General features: G+C 36.2%; 1 protein-coding gene across 2 annotated transcripts; it reads right to left on the bottom strand.

Annotated features, from left to right (window-relative positions):
* Window positions 1–145: 145 nt before the first annotated feature.
* On the bottom strand, window positions 146–23776 carry INTS12 (integrator complex subunit 12). Of its 2 annotated transcripts, XM_060011823.1 has the most exons (7): window positions 23692–23776; window positions 15356–15520; window positions 12454–12606; window positions 10802–10989; window positions 8937–9096; window positions 4069–4215; window positions 146–817 (listed from the first exon to the last, which is right to left on the bottom strand). In XM_060011823.1, exons 2-7 carry the CDS (start codon window positions 15509–15511, stop codon window positions 233–235), a joined length of 1389 nt encoding a protein of 462 aa, XP_059867806.1. In that variant the 5' UTR covers window positions 15512–15520; window positions 23692–23776; the 3' UTR covers window positions 146–232. The 2 variants fall into 2 exon arrangements, with proteins under 2 accessions (XP_059867806.1, XP_059867807.1); XM_060011824.1 differs by lacking the exon at window positions 12454–12606.
* Window positions 23777–23842: the final 66 nt, after the last annotated feature.

Raw genomic sequence — 23842 nt, forward strand, 5'->3', positions numbered from 1 at the left:
GTCATTCTAATCATTGTTTTCACATACTATGAAAACTGTCAAAAGAAAAATGCTAAACAGATTTAAAATAAACATTTCCAAGTTTCATTAACTACTAATTAGCATTTTAAGGTAAGAAATAATAAATTTCATTATGAAGATTTTTATTAAATTATAGTATACTACAGTTTATGTCTTAATAATAAGATTTTAATCTTTAGGGTAATATGATATAAAAACCTACTTGGCCACATTACTTCTTGAGTTTCTTTTGGGCAGCCTTCTTCTTGACCATCTGTAATCGCTTCATGGCATTGAGTTGTGATTCTTGTGAAGTTGGACCTTTAAGGGATGCTGAGGGAGAGCTGCTTGATTCTGAAGTGGTTTTGTTAGTGGTACTTCCACTAGGCCCTGATGTCCCACTATTTCCATTCCCACTTAGTTGGCTGCTGCTTCCTGGAACCAAACTACTTGGACTGGGAAGACCTACTTTGCTAACATTGTCACAACTAACTGAGCGACTAAGGCCAGTTTTGCCCAAAGTTAGAGGTGGAGGTGGTTTCAGTGGTACAGTGGGTGAAGTGCTGTTACTGGAACCTATTTTGGAACCTATTCCACCTTTGGATGATGTTGCCAGACCAGTCAAACCCACGGGCTTCTGGTTAGCTGATGAGGTAGCAGGTTTCCCGCTATTGTTTTGGGTTGTTGAACTCAATTTTGCTGTGGATGGACCAGCAGAAGAAGTTTTGGCTGCAAAAGCTGCCCATCCAGTTAGGCCACTAGTTGCTGAAGAGGAAACACTGGTACTAGAAGAATTTCCTGAAACAACCGTGGATGCCTAAAAAACATAATATAAATATTAGAGCCAAGTGTAATTAACACCTAATATAATATTCTTAAATGTATAACAAGTTTAATGGTTAAGACATTTTATACGAAAATGATCTGGGAAATTTAAAGCATAGCATCAAAATTAAGTTCCGCTAAACTGATCTGAAAAAACACATACAAGAAAACCTATCCATAGCTAATGGGTGCTACCATTTATAAAGCAGAAATTATGGGATGTCATATTCTTCTTCTAATCACTGCAGAAAAAAATATATGGGAATTCCTTTTTGAGGACTGTTCCTAGATTTGGTTACAAGCCATATCAGAAAATCAGATTTAATGCTTTAACTTGTTTTTCACCCAAAAAGGTTACTATTTAGCTCAGTAAAACATCTAATTCTTTAGGCTTTGCTCCAAATGACTTGTGGATCATTTCAAAAACAGAATCCACTCTTAATGGACAAAAATGCTCACGCCCAGGATATGTAGGAGATGTCTGAGATGAAGAGATTCACTCAATAAATATTGAGTGAATACATAAGATTTTGAACCTATTTTTAAAAATCCCCCACAAATTTTGAGCAAATAGCTACTGCATTGCAAAATATATACAGATACACCATGTTAACTACTTGGAATTGTACAACTCTAAAGGTCGAAATATACTAAAAAGGTCTCATGACTTTATTTTCACAATTTGTCCATGTTTCCACTGAAACTATCACAAAGAGATCCCTGCTTCTGTATAACATTTTTAATCAACTGCCTCATAAGCTGCATAGTGACATTTTGGGTATGCCTGACTCACTCCCAGATGTATTTCTTAAAGGTATAACACTTCAATTTCTCTAATTAACTTCCTTGGCCAGTCAAAAGCTAACAGTGATACCAATGTCGCTACATAAATATTGTTCTTATTCATATGAGAACAATTTTTTTCACCTTAACGTTTAGGGAAAAATGCACTTTGTTCAAATTAATTATGGACTGAATTTCTCACTGGCACTTTTTCTACCTTCATATTCTTGAGATTCACAAAAGTGTTAAATACGTAAAAGGTAAAGTCTTACAAATAGTATCTTACTTTAAAATATGGTAGTTATCATGCTTAAAATATACTCAGTTATATTTTAGAACTGAACTCTGAATGAGTTGAGAAAAACGTTTTTAGTTCTTACAAAGTAGCCATCAATATTGTCTGCATTAAACATTTTAAACCAATGTGAAAAATAATGTAAACAGAGTTCTCTGAGGTCTTTATCAGAGGAGGGTCCAGATTATTGTTCACATACTCCAAAAAACGATAGGATTTTTTTTTTTTTTTTTTTGCCATACTTGGGCCTCTCACTGTTGCAGCCTCTCCCGTTGCAGAGCACAGGCTCCCGATGCACAGGCTCAGCGGCCATGGCTCACGGGCCCAGCCGCTCCACAGCATGTGGGATCTTCCCAGACCGGGGCACGAACCCGTGACCCCTGCATTGGTAGGCGGACTCTCAACCACTGTGCCACCAGGGAAGCCCCGATAGGATTTTTTACAGTAACATCATACAATGACTATCTCATAAGGTTATGCAAAGAAGATAAACTTTACATCAATTACAAGTTCCTAGAGATATGCATACAGGTAATGAAAAAAAGTTAGTCAAGGAAGCAAAAGGACACAGGTGTAGCAAACTTTTAATTTTCAGTGATGAAAGATCTGATTTTTTCCTTTTTTTTATATTAAACATAAAACTGCCTGCTATATGGCTAAATGATCTTTCAACAAACTTCACAAAAGAAAACCCATCTGAAGTAATCAAAAAGACCAACACTTATGAAGTACAAAGCAAGTTCTGTGTGTATGGCATTTTATTTTAATGGTTTGCTGTTACTGGTATTGCTTTTCAACTGAATGACAGATGGCTTATAATACTATCAGGATGCACAAAAGTAAAATAACACAGACAACGGAGACCAAGTAATTTCTTACTATTCCAGTGCAGAAAATAAATTTCACAATTGTTCTCAACTAAAAATATTTTCTTGCCTATTATCCTAGTTAGAAAGCTATTTTTAAATTGCTTTTTATATATAAATGGGAACAATTTTTTTCATAGTAAAAATTTATTGTATTTTATCATAAAAACGTCAAAACCTCTTCTTAATCAGAACAAACATGACAGCCAAGGCCTTAATTTATTTGCTGTAAAATAATTTCAAATTGGTTTCCTAAAAATAAACTTTAGTAGTAACAGGTTAGTATAAAAAGCTACCTAAAAGTGATTTAAGTATAGAATATAGCAACTCTAATTATTTTCAATAAGTTATTCTTACTTCTATTCTAGCTCACCAAGTTTCTATGTGACAAATCAATAATGGATATCCCTTGGATATCAGCTCTTCCCTGGTAAATTAAATTAAAAATGATCTGCAAATAAAATTATCAGTATCCTTCTCAGAGTACTTTATACTCATATTCTTTATCATCAAACCAATGTTCTTGATCTTTGCTACTTACAGTCACTTGGACAAGGTAACAGCTTTAGAATTTTCTGGGGTTAACCTTTGAGAATTTGGGGCTAACATTTTTTTCTTCCATCTTTAAAATTCCATCTTCTGCTTAAAATTGGAATGTGAAACTCAATAAAAGCATTCTTTTTGTTATAAAATTAGATTAGAAAAATATTTTATTCCATGATATCAAAATGCCAGAATATTAATAATAATGTAGCATGATATCAAGGATGAAAATCTAGGAATGAGAAAGGTGATACTCTCACTAGATAATCTGGCTCCTTAGTAGAAGAGAGGGCCAATTCATGGGGAAAATTCATGATAATAATAGAAAAAAATAAGACAAAGAAGAAAACTTCAATAGCCAATAAGCAGGAAGAAAAAAGCTATGGGGCCAATCAGCACAAGTAATGTGAGGAGCAAAACTACTGCTACTGAGGAAAAAGGTATTTAGGATTTAAACCAAATTCCCAATTGGAGAGAAGTGGCTGACTACATAGGAATGGTAAAGAATGTTATCTTGGAATGCTCACAAACAGTTCCTAATCACCATAAAAAGAGAAATAGCAGAGCTCAAGATTAAATAATTACATAAATATTCTCTTTCTACTTAATGTTAATAGTAATGTAGTCTTAATGTAGTCTTAATTTCCAACATATGGCCATTTAGTATACAAAGTTTCACATTATTTTTTTTCCCAAGTAACTATTAAGTCAACTAAATTTAAATCCAATCTTAGATAAAAATGGAATATACTATACCTTGACTTCTGATCTCTTAAATGCTAGAAAAGTTAACTCTTGCTTGAGTTTAGTTTCTGGTTTCTTAACCAATGGATCTTTAACAGCAGGAGCTACAGAAACAACTGTGGGGGCTGGTTTCTGTGGTGGTTTCTGAGTTTTTTGAGCCTGCAAAAATCAGTGTTAAGATTAAATTAGCTACAAAATCTTAGTTAAATGCACAGAAAGACAATAAAATCTATCACAGGACTCCTCATTGAATTGAAATACAGATGAACATTAAAAAAATATTGTGATGACACTGAAAATATAGATTCTTTGACAAATTATTTGTATCATCATATTAATTAATGGTTTTATAGATTTTATTAGTTTCTAAACAGTAAAGATAATACGAAACTTTAAAAATTATCCAGATTAGGGTTAATTAAATGTCATTTTAACAAAACCAAATTGATAAAAAGAAAAAGAAAAAAAAAATCACATAAGCATTTTCAGTTTTATTTTGACCAAAAATTGACTTTTCCTTTATTTTATATTAGGTACTTTACTAGACTCTCTTGTGAACTCTAATCATTTTTCAGTTTGTTCTTTAGTGTTCTCCAGCTAGATAATATTAACTATATAAACAGTATAGTGCAGTGTTTGAGAGGACAGTCTTTGGAGTCAAACAGAACTAGAATCAAAACCCAGCTCAACTACTTCCCTAGCTATGTTACCTCAAGTAAAATATGTAAATCTCTAAAAGTTTCATTTTCATTTGCAAAATGGGGATAATATCTTGTTTCAAAGGTGGGTTATGAGAATGAATTGTGATTACGTAAGCCTTTACATAGTGTCTGGCACATATTAAGTGCAGACAATAATAGTTACTATTTATTCATTATCATTATTTACAAAAGGTAAGAAAACTGAATCTGAAAGAACCCATCTCTACGGGATGGGTAAAGATGCTCCCTGCCATTCCATTGTCCTTGACAATCCTAATAAGGCCATGCAAGACAATACCAGAAAATTTATTAATAATGTGTTCTCATTTCTGGAAATTTGAATGCAGCTGTTTTATCTCTGTTTAGACTTTCTTGTGCTATGGTTTGCCATACAATATAATTTTCAGCCTTAAGTCTCAATTCATCTCATTTTTTATATTACATACTTTCCACATGAAAGTACACCTAATTTCAGACATCACTTATAAAGCAACACTCAGATCAAGAATATTATTAGGGATGCTGTTAGATATCTATGATAAAAACATCTCTTATGACCAAGAAAGATTATCTTACCCTCTACTGCAAACCACGTTATGAAAATGTAGCCTTCAGAGTAAATCAGAAATACATGGTTCCATACCCATGGCTTTCAATCTTATACTTCCCTCTATGCACATCAGTAGATGTGGTTAGACTCTGAAGACCCACCTAACTTGTATGCTTTAGCAGATGAAGATTCATTACAGTGAAGCCCAGAAAGAACCTCTGCCTAGGAGATCATGTTTGGATCTTTTTCTGCTTCCTCTATTTCACCTAGCCATCTTAGAAGCTGAGTAAGTAATACCCAAAACCCTTTGTCCTTCGCTGGTAATACTAGTTTAGGGAACTAGGATATTATCACTGCCTCAGTGTTGCTCAACAAAGGCACTATAATTTTTCATTGGGTGACTGACTCACATAGTGCAGAATATATGACATTCACCACTCAAGGCGATAGTTGCCAGTATGGCAGCAATCAAAATTACCATGTATTTCTATTACTGCTGAGTAGGAGTGTGTTACTACCTTAGATTGAGAACCACTGCAGTAAGTCATGAGTCTCTCACCTAGTGCTGGGGCAAAACCCATTACCTGGTAGGCAGAAAATTACAAAACAAAAGAATAATCTTGGACCCTGCCACCCACCATTCTTAACTCTGTCTTCCCGTCTTCCTATAATAATGTGTACTGCAGAACCTGCCCTAGTTAAGAAATTAGTGCAAGGAGAAAGGGGATATAAGATGTTATTTATGGTATCCTTGAGATATCTTGGACCAATAACCAATGCACATATATATGAGAACGTCACTGAAAGCAATTATAGTAAGAATGACTGGATTTAGCATCCCCACCATTTCCAAATTTCTTTCTCTCACTAAACATTGTGTTTACCAGATCCTAATCTTCAGGCTCACTTCAGATCACATCTTTTGGTATTTCTCCAGGTCCACTCTTGGTGTATCTAATCATGTTCTGACATTAGTCATGGCCCCTTATTCAGCACTTGACTCTTGGACATACAGACTGAACTTACTGACTGCAGATTTCTGGTGCAAATCTATATTTTCTCCATTTATGTATCTTAAAATGAGAAGAACAGAATGTGGGATGTGTCCAGTCCTGAGCTTTGCTCTGGTGCTTTGCCAGTGAATGAGACTAGGTCTTAATGACAAATTAATTAGACATTTAATTTGCAAAGTTGATAAAGAATAAAAGGTATCCCAGATGAGGAGAAGCTGAGAAGCAGGACATATGGGAACACGAAAAGTTCACCACATACTCAGGGAATGAACCATTTGGTCTGGCATGGCCACAGTATGTGGGTGTATATGATGAAGTGGTGGGAGAGAAGGATACAAAGGTAGAGTTGGGTCAAAGAGAGAAGGTCCATACATCCACCCTAACAAGGAAAACTTCATTATATAGGTAATCGAGAGCCACTGGGCACACTTAAACAGATAAAGTTAGATAATTACTTTAGAAGAATATTCTAACTGCAGTGTGTAAAGTGGACTGAAGGAGCTAAAGCAATAGACAAGAAATGAGGGGTTTGTGGGACAGGGTAACAAAAGTGAAATGAACAGATTTGTGAAATACATAAGAGGTAGAATTAACAAGTTTGGTAAACAAAGGGATGTGGAATTAAGAGAGGCATCAAGGATAATGTTTTCTAGTTCAGGCAACTGAGGAAAAATTGAGTGGAGAAGAAAACAATTTTAATTTTAAAAACATTGAACTTAAAGTAACTGTAGGATATCTGGTCAGCTGCCAAAATTCATTCCAGGAAGAGGGTTAGAACTATAAATATAGACCTGGTGTAAACTAAGTCACAAAATGTAAGGGAGTAAAATCTTAGGAGAGAACGGTACTTAACTTTATTAAGAGACTTACAATAAAATAATAATAAACTTTGAAGCTATACTAAAGAAAGATTACTGTCACAAATTATTTATTTTGACTACCAATTCTTAGTGACTACTTGTGTCAAGGCACTGGAATGCACTGTTGTGCTCACCCGTAATTACTTTGGTTGAGGTCCTGGGGGGCTAGTTTAAGTAATAAACTAAATAAAAATCAGATTGAGCAGAGAACAATTGTATCATGTCAAAGAAATTTCCCATTACAAACAGAAAGTATAAATACTACTGAAATGTTACTACTTTTCCTAGGAATAAAACATAATCTATTTCTGATTTGAGTGATTAAAAAGTAAAGTAGGCATCTTGATTTTTTTTTCTTACTTTTAACTAAGTATTTCTAACTTTAAAAAGATATATTTGGTCAGAAAAATTTATGTAGAAACTCACTTGGTTAACAATATGAGAACTCTTCTATCAAGAGTCCCTAATCTTCTGGAGAAAACTACAATTCAAAATGATACATGCACTCACTATGTTCACAGCAGCACTATTTACAATAGCCAAGACATGGAAGCAACCTAAATGTCCACTGACAGATGAATGGATAAAGAAGATGTGGTATATTTATACAATGGAATATTCCTCAGCCATAAAAAGAATGAAATAATGCCATCTGTGGCAACACGGATGGACCTAGAGATTATCATACTAAGTGAAAGAAAAAGACAAATACAATATGATATCATATGTGGAATCTAAAATGTGACACAATTGAACTTATTTATGAAACAGAAACAGACTCACAGAAAACAGACTTGTGGTTACCAAGGAGGTGGGAGAGGTGGGGGAGGGATGGATTGGAAGTTTGGAATTAGCATATGGAAACTATTATATACAGAATGAGTAAACAAGGTCCTACTGTATAGCACAGGGATATTCAATATCCTGAATCACTTTGTTGTATACCAGCAACTAACATAACATAAATCAACTATACTTCAATAAAAAATAAAATTAAAAAAAAAAACAAAAAGAGAGTCCCTAATCTAAGGCAGGGGAGGGCGAATGGGGGAAGCAAACAAGTCACTGAAGTAAATAACAACTTGATTTCTTTAAAAGGAAGATGATAACATTCATCCATCTACTATTTAAATAAGTTAGAAAACTATCCAATATAACAAATGAAAACATGTTTCAGTACGAAATTAAAGACAGTTATGTTTGTGAGCAGTAAACTGAGAAAGTACTGGGGAATATAGGATAAATGGTCACTTAAAGACAATGAGAAGGAAAGACTAAGGAACAGAGAGAGAAACACAGGAGGAAAGACAAAGATGTATATACAAATACTGCCTCTGTACACAGTTTGTCAGTTTGGTGGTTTACACTCACTCAGGAATAGATATTTCTAATATTTCCTTACCAGACTCAGCAGAGTCTGGGGCTTTGTATCTCACCACTTCCCACAGTGCTTTGTAGTATTTCTAAATGTTTGTAAATACACTGACATACCAGTAAGGAATATTTATATTTTGTGGGTCTCCAATTCTGATTTTTATAATAGAACAAGTTAAAAGCTGAGCAGAGAAAAATGCATATACATGGTCTGGTCCATTTAGGCATAGACACAAAAATCACACATATACACAAACATTTAAATCATCAGCTTATAAGATTTTTTTTCAATAACATAAATGTTCAAATTTTTATCTTAAAAAGCACATATCAACAAAGAAATTGACAGAGATTGTTTAAAATAGAGAAAAATGATTCCTACCATTCTTTTCATTTGTCTGGTACACCGGGCACAATACCACACAAGGCGAGGGTCATTCACTTCCTTGTCTGTCACCTGTGGCTTATGGCAATCTTGGTGGTAGAGATTATGGCATTCCTGACATTCTACTAATTGATTACCAGATGCCACTGTCATTTGCCTAAGAAAGTATACCATTAAATATTACATTTATTTGAATGCAACAATTTAAAGCCATTTTAGGGTTGTTCTGGTAAAGTTTGATAAATTAAAGAGGGTAAAAACCCCAGAAAAGCCAAAGAGCAAAGTAACGAATCCCAACATTGTAGCCTGCACAAACAATTCATTTCTTTTAAAGGTTATGCTCAGCCATTAAGAAATGTATAAGATGACTTAAAGACTAAATTTGGCTATATTCTCCTTGTCATTTCTCATTGCAATTTTTTTCTTTCTCCCAGAAGGTACACAGTAGACTTTGGGTAGTCCTCCAACAGTCTCATAACATCTTCTTTGTACCTCTATTAAATTCATTTATATTTGCTGCCTACATATTGTTCTATCTTCTTCATTAATATTTGAGTTGCCTAAAGTTAGAAACTGGACCTAATTAACTATAAGGCCTAGCACATTACTGCGCAGACACAGGGTGTTCAATAAATAAATGTCTTAATCAACTAAATAGAATGCAGTAATATGTGTATCAAAAAAGTATAAATTCCAACAGCAACAGCCTTAGACTATCATAACAAGTCTCCTTAAGGAGGGTTACAATTACTAGTCCTTTCCCCCTTATTTTTACCATTTACTTCTTTATATAAAAATGATAACTCTTATAGTAGATAAAAGTTGAAATAAACAAATATATGTTAAAACAATGAAGCTCTAACGAAATGATCCTATTCAGAAGTACATTAACTGATTCTCTATAAGTTTCACAAAAGTTTATAGGTATGCACTCAGTCCCAATGCACCAGAATTTAACATTTTCATGAAGAAAACAGCAACAAAGGTGGTAATTTTTTCTGTTGTGCTAGGCAATGAAAGTCATTAACAATTAAAGACATAGCTCCTGGCATCAAGGAGTTTAAAATCTAATTATTCTGATTTTTAAGATGCATCTTCTACTAAGCAGAATTATCTATGTTTTTATAATTATGAATCCATGTTTCAAAACAACACTCAGAATAACCTACATGATCCATTAATTTCATTTCCATTATCCTTAGGAAAAGATTTAATGGTATTTTAGAAAATGATATATAACCATTTACTTTATAAATACTATCAACACTTCAGGAAAAAAAAAAGCAACATAGTCTTCTTAAACAGAAAGATGAGGGGCTTCCCTGGTGGCGCAGTGGTTGAGAGTCCGCCTGCCGATGCAGGGGACACGGGTTCGTGCCCCGGTCAGGGAAGATCCCACATGCCGCGAAGCAGCTGGGCCCGTGAGCCATGGCTGCTGAGCCTGCGCGTCTGGAGCCTGTGCTCCGCAATGGGAGAGGCCACACAGTGAGAGGCCCGCATACCGCAAAAAAAAAAAAAAAAGAAAAAAGAAAGGTGAAAATAATTAAGTCTGCTGAACAGACTCTTTCTCACTAAAAAATAAAGCAATAATTGCTTTCCCTCTAGAAGCCAAGAACGCAGAAAATATTACTACAACATAACTGATTAAAGATGCCTGTCAAGAATATAAAATTTTGACAATTTTTAAGACACTAAATTGCCATATGGGAGGTTTATCTACTTATCGATCTACTTATCTCCTACCCACCTCCAAATTATAAAAACAAAATAAAAAACACACCCAACAATTGGTCTTTTTTTTTTTTTTAAGTTGTTTGCTCTTTACAAAGACACAAAAGAATCTGTGGCAAGGTACAACTAACCTACAAACAACACAGGCCAATCCCATCTCCATGGCAAAATCATCAGCACTGGTCTCCTCAAAGCTGGAAAGGTCAGTCATAGCTAAATCCTTGCTGGTTTGGACAGTAATGGGAGAGGACCGTGTCTCTGGTTTCTCCAATCTAGGTTTCTTTGGAATATCAACTCCTTCAGTGATGTCTGATTTCATCTATAAAAAGCACCCAATCAGAAAGTAACACGTTAGAATAAACTTTAAATCACTGAGAGATGTGATAGACATCTATCACATCTATCACAAGATAAGATAGACAGTGTGCAATGACCAAGTCCACTCAACAGATATTTTCACATAGCTAGGGAGAGATGTACACACTAAAGACCTGGAGAACATTTATAATAAATTCATAATCAGAATGTTAAAAGACTCCAACAAGGTAGAAATAAATAAATCAGAACAGCTTAGCATGCATCTGTATTTCTCTTTGTACTCTTTTATCCATTAAAGAATCCTGGAAGTTCAGTGGATTTACTTACAGTGCCCTCCCAACCCCCCATTGGATGCTTTGAATTGAGAAGCCATAGTACTACTAAGGCTATTTTTAAGGCTATTTTAAAATTTTAAATAATGAAGTAGCGATCGTTAATATATATTGAAAAGAAGTAAATAATGAACTTCTACCAGTCGTTCAGGCTTAACACATTGCCATACTTGCTTCAAACATCCACTATGTCTAATAATGTTGAAGATGTACCCATCCTATTACATCCACTTATAGGTATACATCCTATAGAAACTACCACCATGTGGGCAAAGACATACGTATAAAGCAGCTCACTGAAACCCCACTGTAATAGAGGAAAAGGAGAAATAAGCTAACTGCTCATCAGCGGGGGAATGGATTAACTGGTTTATTTATAGAATTAATATTCCACATGTTAGCTGAAAGAAATGTTCAAATCTACGTGTATCAACATAGGTAAATTTCAAAAGCACATTGCTGAGTGGAAAAAGTTGCTAAAAGATATATATGAGATATATATATGGAAAATAGAGATATATTTTCTAAATATTGGCTATTCATACACTATATTATATTGTTTTCTGTGCTTTTAAATTTATATAAAAACAATGCAATATAGTGTATGAATAGCCAATATTTAGAAAGAAGTATGAAAACACCCCACCTTAAGGGCAGGGGTAGTAAAAGTTTTTTTAAATGTATTTTTTACTAAGTGCTAAAATCCTAATAATTATGTGCAGAAATCATTCAAAATAGACAATCCAAGAGTTATCTGTATCTGTTATCTGTAACCCTGTTAAGGTACACCATTCTGTAACAAATTTCATGTTTAGTCATTTACATCTTTATTCTTTCCTCGCCATCTTTTCTTTTCAACAACAGTTCCATCTAGAATACTTGAGTTATACATGAAATTAGTACATCTTCTAGCGCTCAAATATTTATTGACAACGACTTCAGTAAATGGTTTTAAAATGTTTCTAAATTTTAATTTCAAAAAACCAATATCCATAATTATCAAAATATATTTACTGAGTGGTTATTATGTACTTTTACCCACTATTATATACAAAAAGTAAGCACAAAACGTTTTCTGGCCTATAAACTGATTGATTCATTGACTGATTTACTAGAGTAAAATAAAATCTTACTTTATCAGCAGGTCTCTTTTCACCTTCCTTCTTTACCTTTTCAGTTGTTAGGACCTTGCCATTATTATTGCCAGAAGGAAGAGTGGATGATGTTTTGGGCTCTTGCTTAATGGAAACAGTTTTTGTGCTTGAAATTTTGGGTGGTTCCACATCCTATAGGTGAAATTAAAAAGATACCCATAATTAAATATTCAGACTATCTAATATACTATTAAAAAAAACAGATCATAAATCTAAACAACTATCAGTTAAAAATTAAGACATCATGTAGTGACCAATGTGTTGCCTTCTTCTTTAAACAATTTTATTGAGGAATAACTGATATACAAACTGCACCTAGTTAAAGTATAAAACTGGATATGTTTCGCTCTATGGTTTCACGACAATCAATATAAGGAACATATCCATCATCTCACAAAGTGTCCTGCTGGTTGACCTTTGTAATAACTCTTAGAGGTAGACATCCTAGAAAAACTTCACTCTTAGAGGTGGACATCCCAGAAAAACTAAGCTACCCAGTCTCAGGCAACCACATATCTGCTTTCTGCAACTATAGATTAGTTTGCGTTTCCTAGAAATTTTCATAAATGGAATCATGCAGTATATACTCTTTTTTTCTGGCTTCTTTCACTCAGCAATATTTATTTTGAGATTCATCAATGTTGTTGAGTGTAGCAACACTGTTGCTGAATAGTACTCCATTGAACAAATACACCATGATTTGTTTATTCATTTACCTATTAATGGACATTTGGGTTGTTTCCAGTTTGGCCTATTACGAATACAGATATTATGAACATTCAGGTACAAATCTTTATATGGACATATACTTCCATTTCTCTAGAATAAACATGTAGGAGTGGAATGTCTGGATCACATGGTAGGTTTATGCTTAACTTTTTATGAAACTGCCAAACCATGTTCCAAAGTGGTATACCATTTTACATTTCCATCAGGAGTATATGAGAGTCCCAGTTCCTTCACATCCTCATGTCCTCACCAATGCTTGGTATGGCTAATTTTTTTAATTTTAGACATTTTAATAGGTATGTAGTGGCATATCACTGTAGATTTAATTTCCATTTCCCTAATGGCTAATGGTGTTAAAACATTTTTTTCAAGTGCTTATTTGCCACACATTTATCTTCTTTGCTAAAGCATTTGTTAAATTATTGAGTATAAAGAGATCTTCATAGATTCTGGATACAAGTCCTTTATCAGATACATCATTTGCAAATCTTTTCTCTCAGTCTGTGGCTTATCTTTCCCTTATGTTTTAAACTTGCAATCCTTGTTATTTTTACTCTTTGATATGTATATATATTTGTTATCTGTTGCTGTTAAAAGAAAGCTTATGCATATAGTAGCTCCTTGGAATTATCCCCAGTTGATAATGTTTATAAGCACACCACTGCTTCTAGGTGATTCTCACACAATTCTAGAGATGGAAATGTCCAGTTAAAGACTAAAATTAAATGAATCTGTTTTAAAAACACCTAGCAGAGTATTTTCTCTAAACTGACCATGAGAAGTCATTTCCAGTTAGAAACCTAAGGGCAGGAGGCTTTTTAATTGTAACAAATTTCTTATGTACTTTAACAGATGAAATTCCTTCTGTTTTAGAATCTCAAAATACTGCTTCTTTAGTAATAATAGGAATTTCCTGTTTGGCCTATATCCATACTCAGAGCAGAATGAATTTGTTAGTATATTTTGTTGAGTTTTATTAATTTGGTTGGCTTGAGCTCTTTGAACCTACCAGAATGAGAATGGTGAAAGAAATGAAGTCACAATGGCTTTAGTACTCAAAAGACAATAAAAAAGTTTGAGAATACTAGAGGTAGCTTTCAAAGAAGGCTGGGAGCAAAATATCACTGATCACTTGGACACTGAGTCTGGGACTTGGCCCTGTCTTGAGTTTGAGATTCTGGATTAGACTGAGCTAGTCGTGTAGTTCTGTCCTCTCCTTCTCAGTTTGGTATCTAGGTGTTCATAGACCTGGGTGACACGAAGTTTCAAGGCTAGAGCTTTAGAATGGTTTGAAAGAATGTCTTAGGTATTAGAGAATCTAATAAGAGCTATCATTCACTAAAAGTCTATTATGTACCAGGTAGACACTGCACTAGGTGGCTGACATACTTTATCTCTTTTAATTTTCACAACTTTGTAAGGTAGTTCTTATTATCCTCATTTTAATAATAAAGAAAGGCTGGGTGAAATGAAGTTACTATGTACCTCAATTTCCTTACTGTAAAATAAAAATAAATAATACCTATCTCAAAGGATAATTACCACAACTAAAATTAATGATAAACATATACCACTAAGAAAAGTACCTAGGACACAGTAAATGTTCACCACACTAGTAAGAGGTAAGCTGGGATTTAAAACAGGTTTGTCTGGTTCCAAAATGTATATTCTTTTCACATAAAGCTGCTTGGTCACTTTGTTATTATTATGGGAGCTACACAGTTCTCACATTTCATCTATATCTCCTTTATTCCTTACATTATCCTATACATATTTAATTCACTTCATTGCAAAATCCCTGTCCTTTTATTTTTCGCCCCTAAAACATTAGAGAATAATTATAACACAGGTTATGGTTTCATTCAGCAGCTTAAAAAAATACTCTGATCATAAGGAATTAGAAACTGAAATATATCTTAAGTGGGTTTCTATAGGAATAAAGTAGTAGAACTGAATATCCCCCACTCCCAGCTAACTTCTCTATATAGTGTAACAGTTCTCTGAAAGCTTGAAGGAAGAACACTATAAATTTCTTCATTCCACAAGGAAAGATTATTTGGCAGAGAGATTGTTTCGAGACATTCTAAATGTTAACACTGTTCTACTACAGGCTTTACAAAACTTCCTCCAAGCTTTTTATCCAGGTAGGTACCTTTTGAGATGGACGGTAACTTGAATCAATGCCCCGAGCCAAAGATTCATCAAGTAGTGCTTTTAGCTTTTCAGCAGAATCCTTACTCTTTGAATGTAAGAAGCCTAGTGCTTTCAAAAAAATGGGATCAAGTTCCAAGTTCACAGTAGCAGCCATTGCAAACACCTGAAGTAAAAAAAGAGAGGAAAGTAATTTACAGACAACGGGTAATTATCTGTCAAAGTTTTTCTTATTCTTTTGTTTATAATAGGTAATACTGTGCACCTGATACAAAATTCAAACTGTCCAAAAGGTTATTACGGATAAAAGTAAATTTTCTTCTTTTCTCTAACTGGCATTATCCAGTTCCTCATTAAAATGTCCATGATGAAAAGGAGTAAAGCTGCCACTCCTGAGTGCACTCCTGAGTGCACAAGGGAACACAGCCTAGTCTTTCTACTGACCTAACTTTTTTGGTTAGCTAGAGAGCTAACAATCTGTATTATGAGGTACTGAAAATATTGAAACTTAGAAGAATCCTTTTAATATACTAGAAAAACCGTTACTTGAAATTTCTATGCTGAAAATTAGAAGCCAAGTATTTATGGTTATGTATTTCCATAATCACAGATAAAAGGTTTACATTACAGATTAGGTGACAAGAGTCAGCACCTAGATTACGAGACCAGACCACAGATCACGTCATCAACACCAATTTGGAGTCAGTTCTTTTTATATGATCCTGCAATTATAAAACTGAACAGACTTTATACCCCTGCCCTAAATTACTAACATATTCCTCTAGCCAGTGGTCTCCACAGTGGAATACAGAGAAAAAAAATGTTAGAATTTCTTTTTTATTTTTAATCTTTTATTAAAAAAAGCTATTAATATACATAGTGATAGCAGTGTATGCATATAATTGGCAACTAAATACACATATAAGGAAGTGAGCTCAATTTTTTTACTCATGGAATGAATGATGAGAATACTTTGGAGACAAATACTTTAGCCTTTCTAGCAACTTCCAGTTTCCCTTTCCCTATTATATATACATAGTGGCTGCTTTAAGGTACAAACTTACCTTCCCCTTGAAAATCCCTCCAGCACTCATTCAGCTCAGCCCTTCCCGCTCTCCACATTAACTTCATTGCTAGTTGCCTGTCGTCTTCTAGCCCCTACTTATTACCAACGTATTCCCCTATATTTTCCATTTTTTTCTCAAGCAGTCCTTTTATCGCTTTACCTTTACTATCCCCACTCATCCACACAGACATCCCCTGTTTTACAGCCTTCTCCCAAGTAATGAGTTGTTCCTACTCAAAGAGCAAAGAGCAATACTCCATATCGCTGCTTTTGGAAAAATATTCCACGATCACCATTTATCAACATCTTCTCCTGAAATCCACACCTGCATCGTCATTGCTGCTATGTACAGAACATTTGCACCAAGCTCATCTTTTCCTCTCCCCCTGCCATCATCTTTGGTAATTTTAGCATATATATTGATGTTCTTCTCCAACTTCCTGCACTAGTTTTATTTAGATCTTCAACCTCAAGGAGCTTCATCTTCAGCCACTGAAACCTGAAACTTGACACGAGTATTCTCCTGCTTGACTACAGTCAATTCTCCTTTTTAACTACAATCTTCCATCACTCTATCTCTTTTACTGCTTTGACCCAGGAGCCTCCTCAGGGTACCAAGTCAATCTTTCTTTCTTTTAAAAAATTTATTTACTCCCATTCGTCTATCCTTTGAATTTATAGAGACCTCCACTTTATTGGTCCCTCTGCTTTCTCCTTACTGGCACCTTCTTGACCTTGTCCAACAGAAAAAACAGGAGTTGGGCCTAAAATAAAACACTCATGGTTATGTGTTTTATCCTTTATATTTTAGTTTTCTATCTTCCTTTCCCTCTCCCTTTTCTATTGCCTTCTCCAGTTTCTATTACTTCTCCTTTCTTACCAGCAAACGCACACACAGCAGTCCCCCTATTACCTGTGGTTTCACTTTCTGATATTTTAGTTACCTGCAGTTGGAAAATACTGAATGGAAAATTCCAGAAATAAACAATTCATAAGTTTTAGATTGCACGCCATTTTGAGTACTATGATGAAATCTCATGCCAGCTCCTTAGCTCAGTCCATCCTGCTTGGGATGTGAATCATCCCTTTGTCCAGTGAATCCCATCTGTTAGTCACTAGCCAGCTCAGTTATCAGATTGACTGTCATGGTATTGCAGTGCTTGTGTTCAGGTCACCTTATTATTATTTATTTAATGCTCCCAAAGAGCCAGAGTAGTGATGCGTGCTATTCAGATATGCCAAAGAAGTTGCAAAGTGCTTCCTCTAAGTGAAAAAGTGAAAGTTTTAAACTTAATAAGGAAAAAAACTGTATGCTTATATGCTGAGGTTGCTAAAATCTATGGTAAGAACGAGTCTTCTATCTGTGAAATTGTGAAGAAGGAAAATTTGTGCTAGTTTTGCTGTCGTACCTCAGAGTGCAAAAGTTATAGCCACAGTGCATAAGTGCTTAGTTAGAATGGAAAAGGCATTAAATTTGTGGATGGAGGACATGAACAGTATATGTTCCAACTGACAGCAATATGTTGGGCCAGAAAACATTGAACATCTACAAAAACTTCAGCAAGAAATCCCCTGAAATGAGTGACACCAAGCCATTTACTGCAAGTAAAGGATGGTTACACAGATTCAGGAATAGGTTTAGACTGAAAAATATAAAAATTACTGGAGAGGCTGTGTCTGCCAATGAAGAAGCCACTGCCACATTTCTGGCAGAGTTGAAGAACCTGAGGAGAGAGACCATGTTCACATAACTTTTATTATAATATGTTGTTATAATCATTCTACTTTATTATTAGTTATTGTTGTTAATCTCTTACTGTGCCTAATTTATTCATAAAACTTTATCACAGGTATGTATGTATAGGAAAAAACCCAGTATATATAGGGTTTGGTACTATCCATGGTTTCAGGCATCCACTGGGAGTCTTGGAACATATCCCACATGGATAAGGGGGGGCTACTGAATAGTGAAAGAAATTTATTTCCTGCTACTGAAGTCCTAAAGAGGTCAGCAACTGTGTAAATTTGTGTAAATTTGTCACTTTATCTCCTTTATTATTTCCAAGAATATTTTCCAAGAGTTACACCAAATCATGTTACTTCTATATAGTTCTTTCCTGTATATTCTAAAACTCATGATCAAAATAGATTGTAAAAGAGCTTTCTTATTGTGGATTAGAATTCTAGAAAACAAAGTCCTAGGTGTGTGTAGATATAGATACAAATATATACAGAAATTTAATGCTTTAAATGTAGATTTAATTTCAAATCTAGATGTTGCTTTAAAAAAAGAAGAACGCAGAAAACTAATAATAATCACCACTTTTAAAAATGTCAATGGCCTAGGAAGGTGGCAATAGTGGTGTTGGTGGGAACAAAGTCTTAGCTCACGTTAGGAGCTAAGACTTATATAACTTAGTTATATACAGTAAATGTATATAAGTAACACAGAAATTCCTACTTCTAAATAATCATCTTTTTTCTCCATCCTTTTTATCCTTTATGGTCCAGCCTTTCAAAGACTCTCTTTTAGCACTCTAAGCATCCTTGTCCCATAGTTAGTTCTACAGTTTCTTCTACTTTACAGTCATCCATCCTATTTACCTTCTCCCTGCCTGCACCCAAAATCTAAGTGCAGCTGAGAGGAATACATACACTCTGTATCTTCAGAGTCACTAATCCCACCTAGGCACTCAACACAACTTAGCAATCCTATCATGTTTCTCTGGTCAACTCACTTCCCCACTTTCTGCAAAGACCAGTCACATTTTCTCCATTTTCCTTGAAACTGCTTCTCTATCTTAGTAGATGTCCTCATCTACTTCACAGAGAAAACAGAAACTGTCAGAGAGGAACCAAATCAACTTTCTGGCACATCTACAAATATACCTGCTCCAATCCTTTCCTCTTTCCCACCTTTTAAATAAGAGGGTGGCTCTCCATGTAATGCCACTTATGCCTGGAACCTATCTTTTTCCTCCCCCCTGAAACCTTGAGCTATGAACTATTCCTATGTCTTCTCCGCCACTCACAAACCTCCCTCCCCCGGCCTCTTTCTTTCTACTGGCATCTTTTCATTGACCTTTAAATATCTTCTATCCTATCTTCTTCATTTTATAGCAAAACTTCTCCTACATTTTATACTTTTTCTTCACTCCTTCTGCTTATATAGCATTTCCCGCAATTTGGCCTTTGTGCCACCATACCATGGAAATATTTTCACCAAAGTATTCACAGCCTTAGTCAGGTAAGTATAATAAATACTATTTTTTCCTCCTACTTCTTTCTTGGTCTTCTTTGTAGATTCCTCAAAAATCTTGAGGAATCAAAAATGAGTTGCTCAAGATTAGGTTCTGGGTCTCTTCTTTCACTCTACACCTTCTTCTCAAAATGTCCCCTTTGGATCAGCAGCAGCAGGCATCACCTGGGAACCTGTTAGGAATTCAAACTCTCGGTCTCCACAACCATAGCTACTAATGAAAACACTCTGGGAGTGAGGCCCAGAAATTTGCATTTAATCTTCCAGATGGTTCTGATCTACTCTAAACGTTTCAGAATTACTGCCCTAGACAATTTGACCTATACCCTTTTGCCAGTAATTATATATTTATCTCTCCAGCCCATGCATCTCTTCCAAGATTCGACTGCCAGCTTGACTTGGATATCTCACTGGTGCCGCCTATTCAACATGCCCCTAACAGAGCCACTCATAAACTCTTCTCTCAACCAGTTCTTCCCCTAATCTTCCCTTTCTCAAATGATACTTATCCCATTGCTCCAGCCAGAAACCTGAGAATCAGCTTTAACTCCTTCCACTTCAACTCCTGCCTCCCATTCAATCACCAAACCTCTTATATATATTTCAAATTCATCTACTTTTTTCAATCCTTATTACCACACCCTAGACCAAGCTACCATCATGCAGCTATTATCTGGCCCACTGTAAGAGCTTAATCAGAACCCCACAATTGGGACTTCCCTGGAGGCATAGTGGTTAAGAATCCACCTGCCAATGCAGGGACATGAGTTCGAGCCCTGGTCCAGGAAGATCCCACATGCCATGGAGCAACTAAGCCCCTGCACCACAGCTCATGAGCCTGCACTCTAGAGCCCGTGAGCCGCAACTACTGAGCCCACGTGTCACAACTACTGAAGCCCGCGTGCCTATAGCCCGTGCTCCGCAACAAGAGAAGCCACTGCAATGCGAAGCCCGTGCACTGCAGAGAGTAGCCCCTGCTCGCGGCAACTAGAGAAAGCCCGCGCCAACAACAAAGACCCAATGCAGCCAAAGAAAAAAAAAAGAAAAAATTCAAAATCACTCTTGCGCCTTTCCAAATATTTTTATATCATCCACTTGCTTAAAATACTCCTTTTCACTTCTTACTGTCCAAAGGTTAAAGAACAAGATTCTTAAAAAGGTCTCTAATGCCCTACATGATCTGGTAATACATGTAAAGCAGTTACAACAGCACCTGGCACAGAGTACAATTGCTCATTAAATGTTACTTAGTATCTCAAGCTATTCCCACTTTCTGTTGTAACCACATGACTTATTTCAAATCTTTCAACATATACTCTTTCTTACCCCAGCTCTTTAGTAGAAAGCGTCCCTTGCCTCATCTTATTCACCCTTCTCGTCTCAATTTTTTTCTGTACATTCCCCTAACAAAATAAGGAGTCTTACTGTTATATGGTCCTAAAACATCCTGTATTTACAAGTCATAGCTATTACACTGTTAACTGTGTAAACAGGGTTTGTCTTTCTCACTAGAACGTAGGTTCCATGAGGGCCAGCACTGACCTTACCTACTGCTGTAATCCCTGTTTGTAGCAGAGTACCTGGCAGATAGCAGGCACTCAGTAAATGCTGGCCAAGTGAATACATGTTATTCACTTTCTCTTTCAAAAATCTTCCTCCTCCACGAGTAACACTCAGCTTTCCTGGTTTTCTTTTTCTATCTCTGGCTACTCTTTCTCTGGGTCATCTCTTCATCCCCATTGCTCTTGGTATTGCCCAAGTATCTATTCTTGTCTATTTTCTTTAGTTCTGCTACCAATTTCTTCCGTGGTAATCTTATATATATCATGTTTTCAACTTGATTTCACATGTTTATCCCCATTCCAATCTCTATTAAGCTCAAACCCCACAATTCCAACTGCTTAGTAAACATGTGTACCTGGTTGCCTTAATGGTATCTCAAATTCAGTTATGATTGAAATTGAGATTATGAATATCTTCCCCCAAAAGTTCCCTGTCCTGCACTTTCTTTCAATAAATGACACACTCTCCATTAATCGGGTCTGAGGCCTAAATCTCTGCCTCACTGAGTCCTCCCCAATTCCTTATATCTAAACAATCTGCAGGCCTTTCCTGTGAATTCTGACTCTGAAACGTTTCTCACATCTGTTGCTGTTTTTCATTTCCACAGTTACTATTCAGATTGAGGTCGTTATTTGCCTTTTGTACTATAGCAACAATCTAGTTATTCTTGACTTCAACACTGTTGCCATATTAATGTTACTGCAACACATTTTTTTCTTCCTTCTTTCCTCTCTTTCTTTTTTCATTTTTTTCCCTCAAAAATTAAGGCTTCCCACTGCCTTTAAAATAAAGCCGAATTTCTTGGCCTACCATTTAAAAAGATTCAGTAACTGGCACAAAAACTTTAATTCTTCATCCCCAGACCTTCTGTAGTGCAGAGCCATTAGCTGGGCTTGCTAATTCTACTCATTTTTTTCTGACAAGCTTATAACCCATTTTTATATTTCCAAATGCTATCAAGTCCCAGTTCAAATACGCCTTCTCATGAGAACGTTACTCACAGCTACTGTGTTCCTCTCTACCCCTTATACAACTAATCTTGTCCTCCTAGAATATCTCAAAATGCATTCTCATGGTACTGGAACTTTCCACCTTGAACCACACTCTTTTTTTGTACATTTGTATATTCTCTATAACACTCTGAGTACTTTAAGGGGAGAGGCTCTCTTTTTTGCCTACCCCTTCGCTATTTTGCAAAGTACCACAAAATAATGGCTTTGGAATTAATAGAGATCAAAGTATAAAGGTCTTTCCTCTTCTTCTACACAATTCTAATCATGTCCAAAATCTCTTCACAAAAAGCAATAAAAAAGAAATTCTAAGCCATCCCCACCTAACTGCCCCGCCCCACAAACCCTCAAACATCAAAAAAAGAAAAGCAATACAAAACAAAAACACCTCTTTCATGACTGGGGACTTGTACAATGTCCCTATCTGCAATACTCTCTTCCCAATCCTTCATCCGATTTAAATTCATTAATCCCACTAGACTGTAAACTCCATGCAAGCAGGGACTTGTTATTCAGTTATATACCTAGTGCTTGGAACTTCACAGATTCAAAAGTATTTGTAGAGTGAATGAACTAGGTTTCGTTTAAATGTCACTTTCTAGGGCTTCTGTGATTTCTCCAACCGAAATTGGGTACTCATATATAAATATATTCTTTCCTCTAGATCTCATTTCCCACCCTATATGCGAATCTTAAAAGAAGTCTAAAGTTGGTCATCTGCATGTGAACGAGATGAAGGAAATCAACCCTTTTCACGCAGAGTGCAATATTAGGGTTGCCATCACATAACGGCTCTAGAAAGCTTTTCTCTTTATGTCTTTGCAAGCTCTTGCAACCCATTCTATAAACAACCTTTTAAAGATGCTGCCCTTTTCATTCCCTCACTGAGTTCTTGGCCCTGGATTACACTGAAACCTTAGGCATACGTCCGGAAACATAAGGGAAGCGGAAAGACCCTGATTCCAAACCAACCAAGTGATAGTGAATCTGAAGAGCGACCAGAGACACGCAGACAAGGACTGCCAATCTTTTTTGATCAAAGTCATAACACACCCAAGGCCTAGCACAGGGGAAGGTCCTTGACAAGTGAGCTCGAGAGAAGGTGAGAGGCCGACAGAGGGAGCTGTCGAGAGAAGTCGCCAAAACCTTCCGAGGAAGGTCGGAGACAGGGTTCCAAGGACCTAGTCCCTGGGGCTGTGCCCTCGGTCCGCGTGCCCCCGGTCCGCGTGCCCCAGCCCGCCACAACCTCCGAGGAAGCACTACCCTCACTTAAGGGGTGAGCAGTCATCCTGGGCACTCGACCGCCTGCAAATTACGAGGTGTCCCCACAGGGAACGAGGAAACTAAGACCGCACGGAACTACTCTCCCACCTCGCCCCTCGCAAAAGTCTTGAGCCTCCCAGAGTCGACTGGGAGCCGGTGAGCTGGTAACAACTCACCGCTCCGCCCCGCTGCCCCGTCAGTTCCCAGTGGCCTCACGAACCGCTCCCGGCAGCAGCCGGCTCCGAGAGCGGAAAAACAAAGGTTCCCGCAGCAGGGTCGACCGGGGAACGTATTGGCTGTGCGACGGTAGGAAGTGACGTAACCCAC

Source organism: Delphinus delphis, chromosome 5 (assembly GCF_949987515.2).
Source record: "Delphinus delphis chromosome 5, mDelDel1.2, whole genome shotgun sequence".
In the NCBI taxonomy this organism is placed as follows: Eukaryota; Metazoa; Chordata; class Mammalia; order Artiodactyla; family Delphinidae; genus Delphinus; species Delphinus delphis.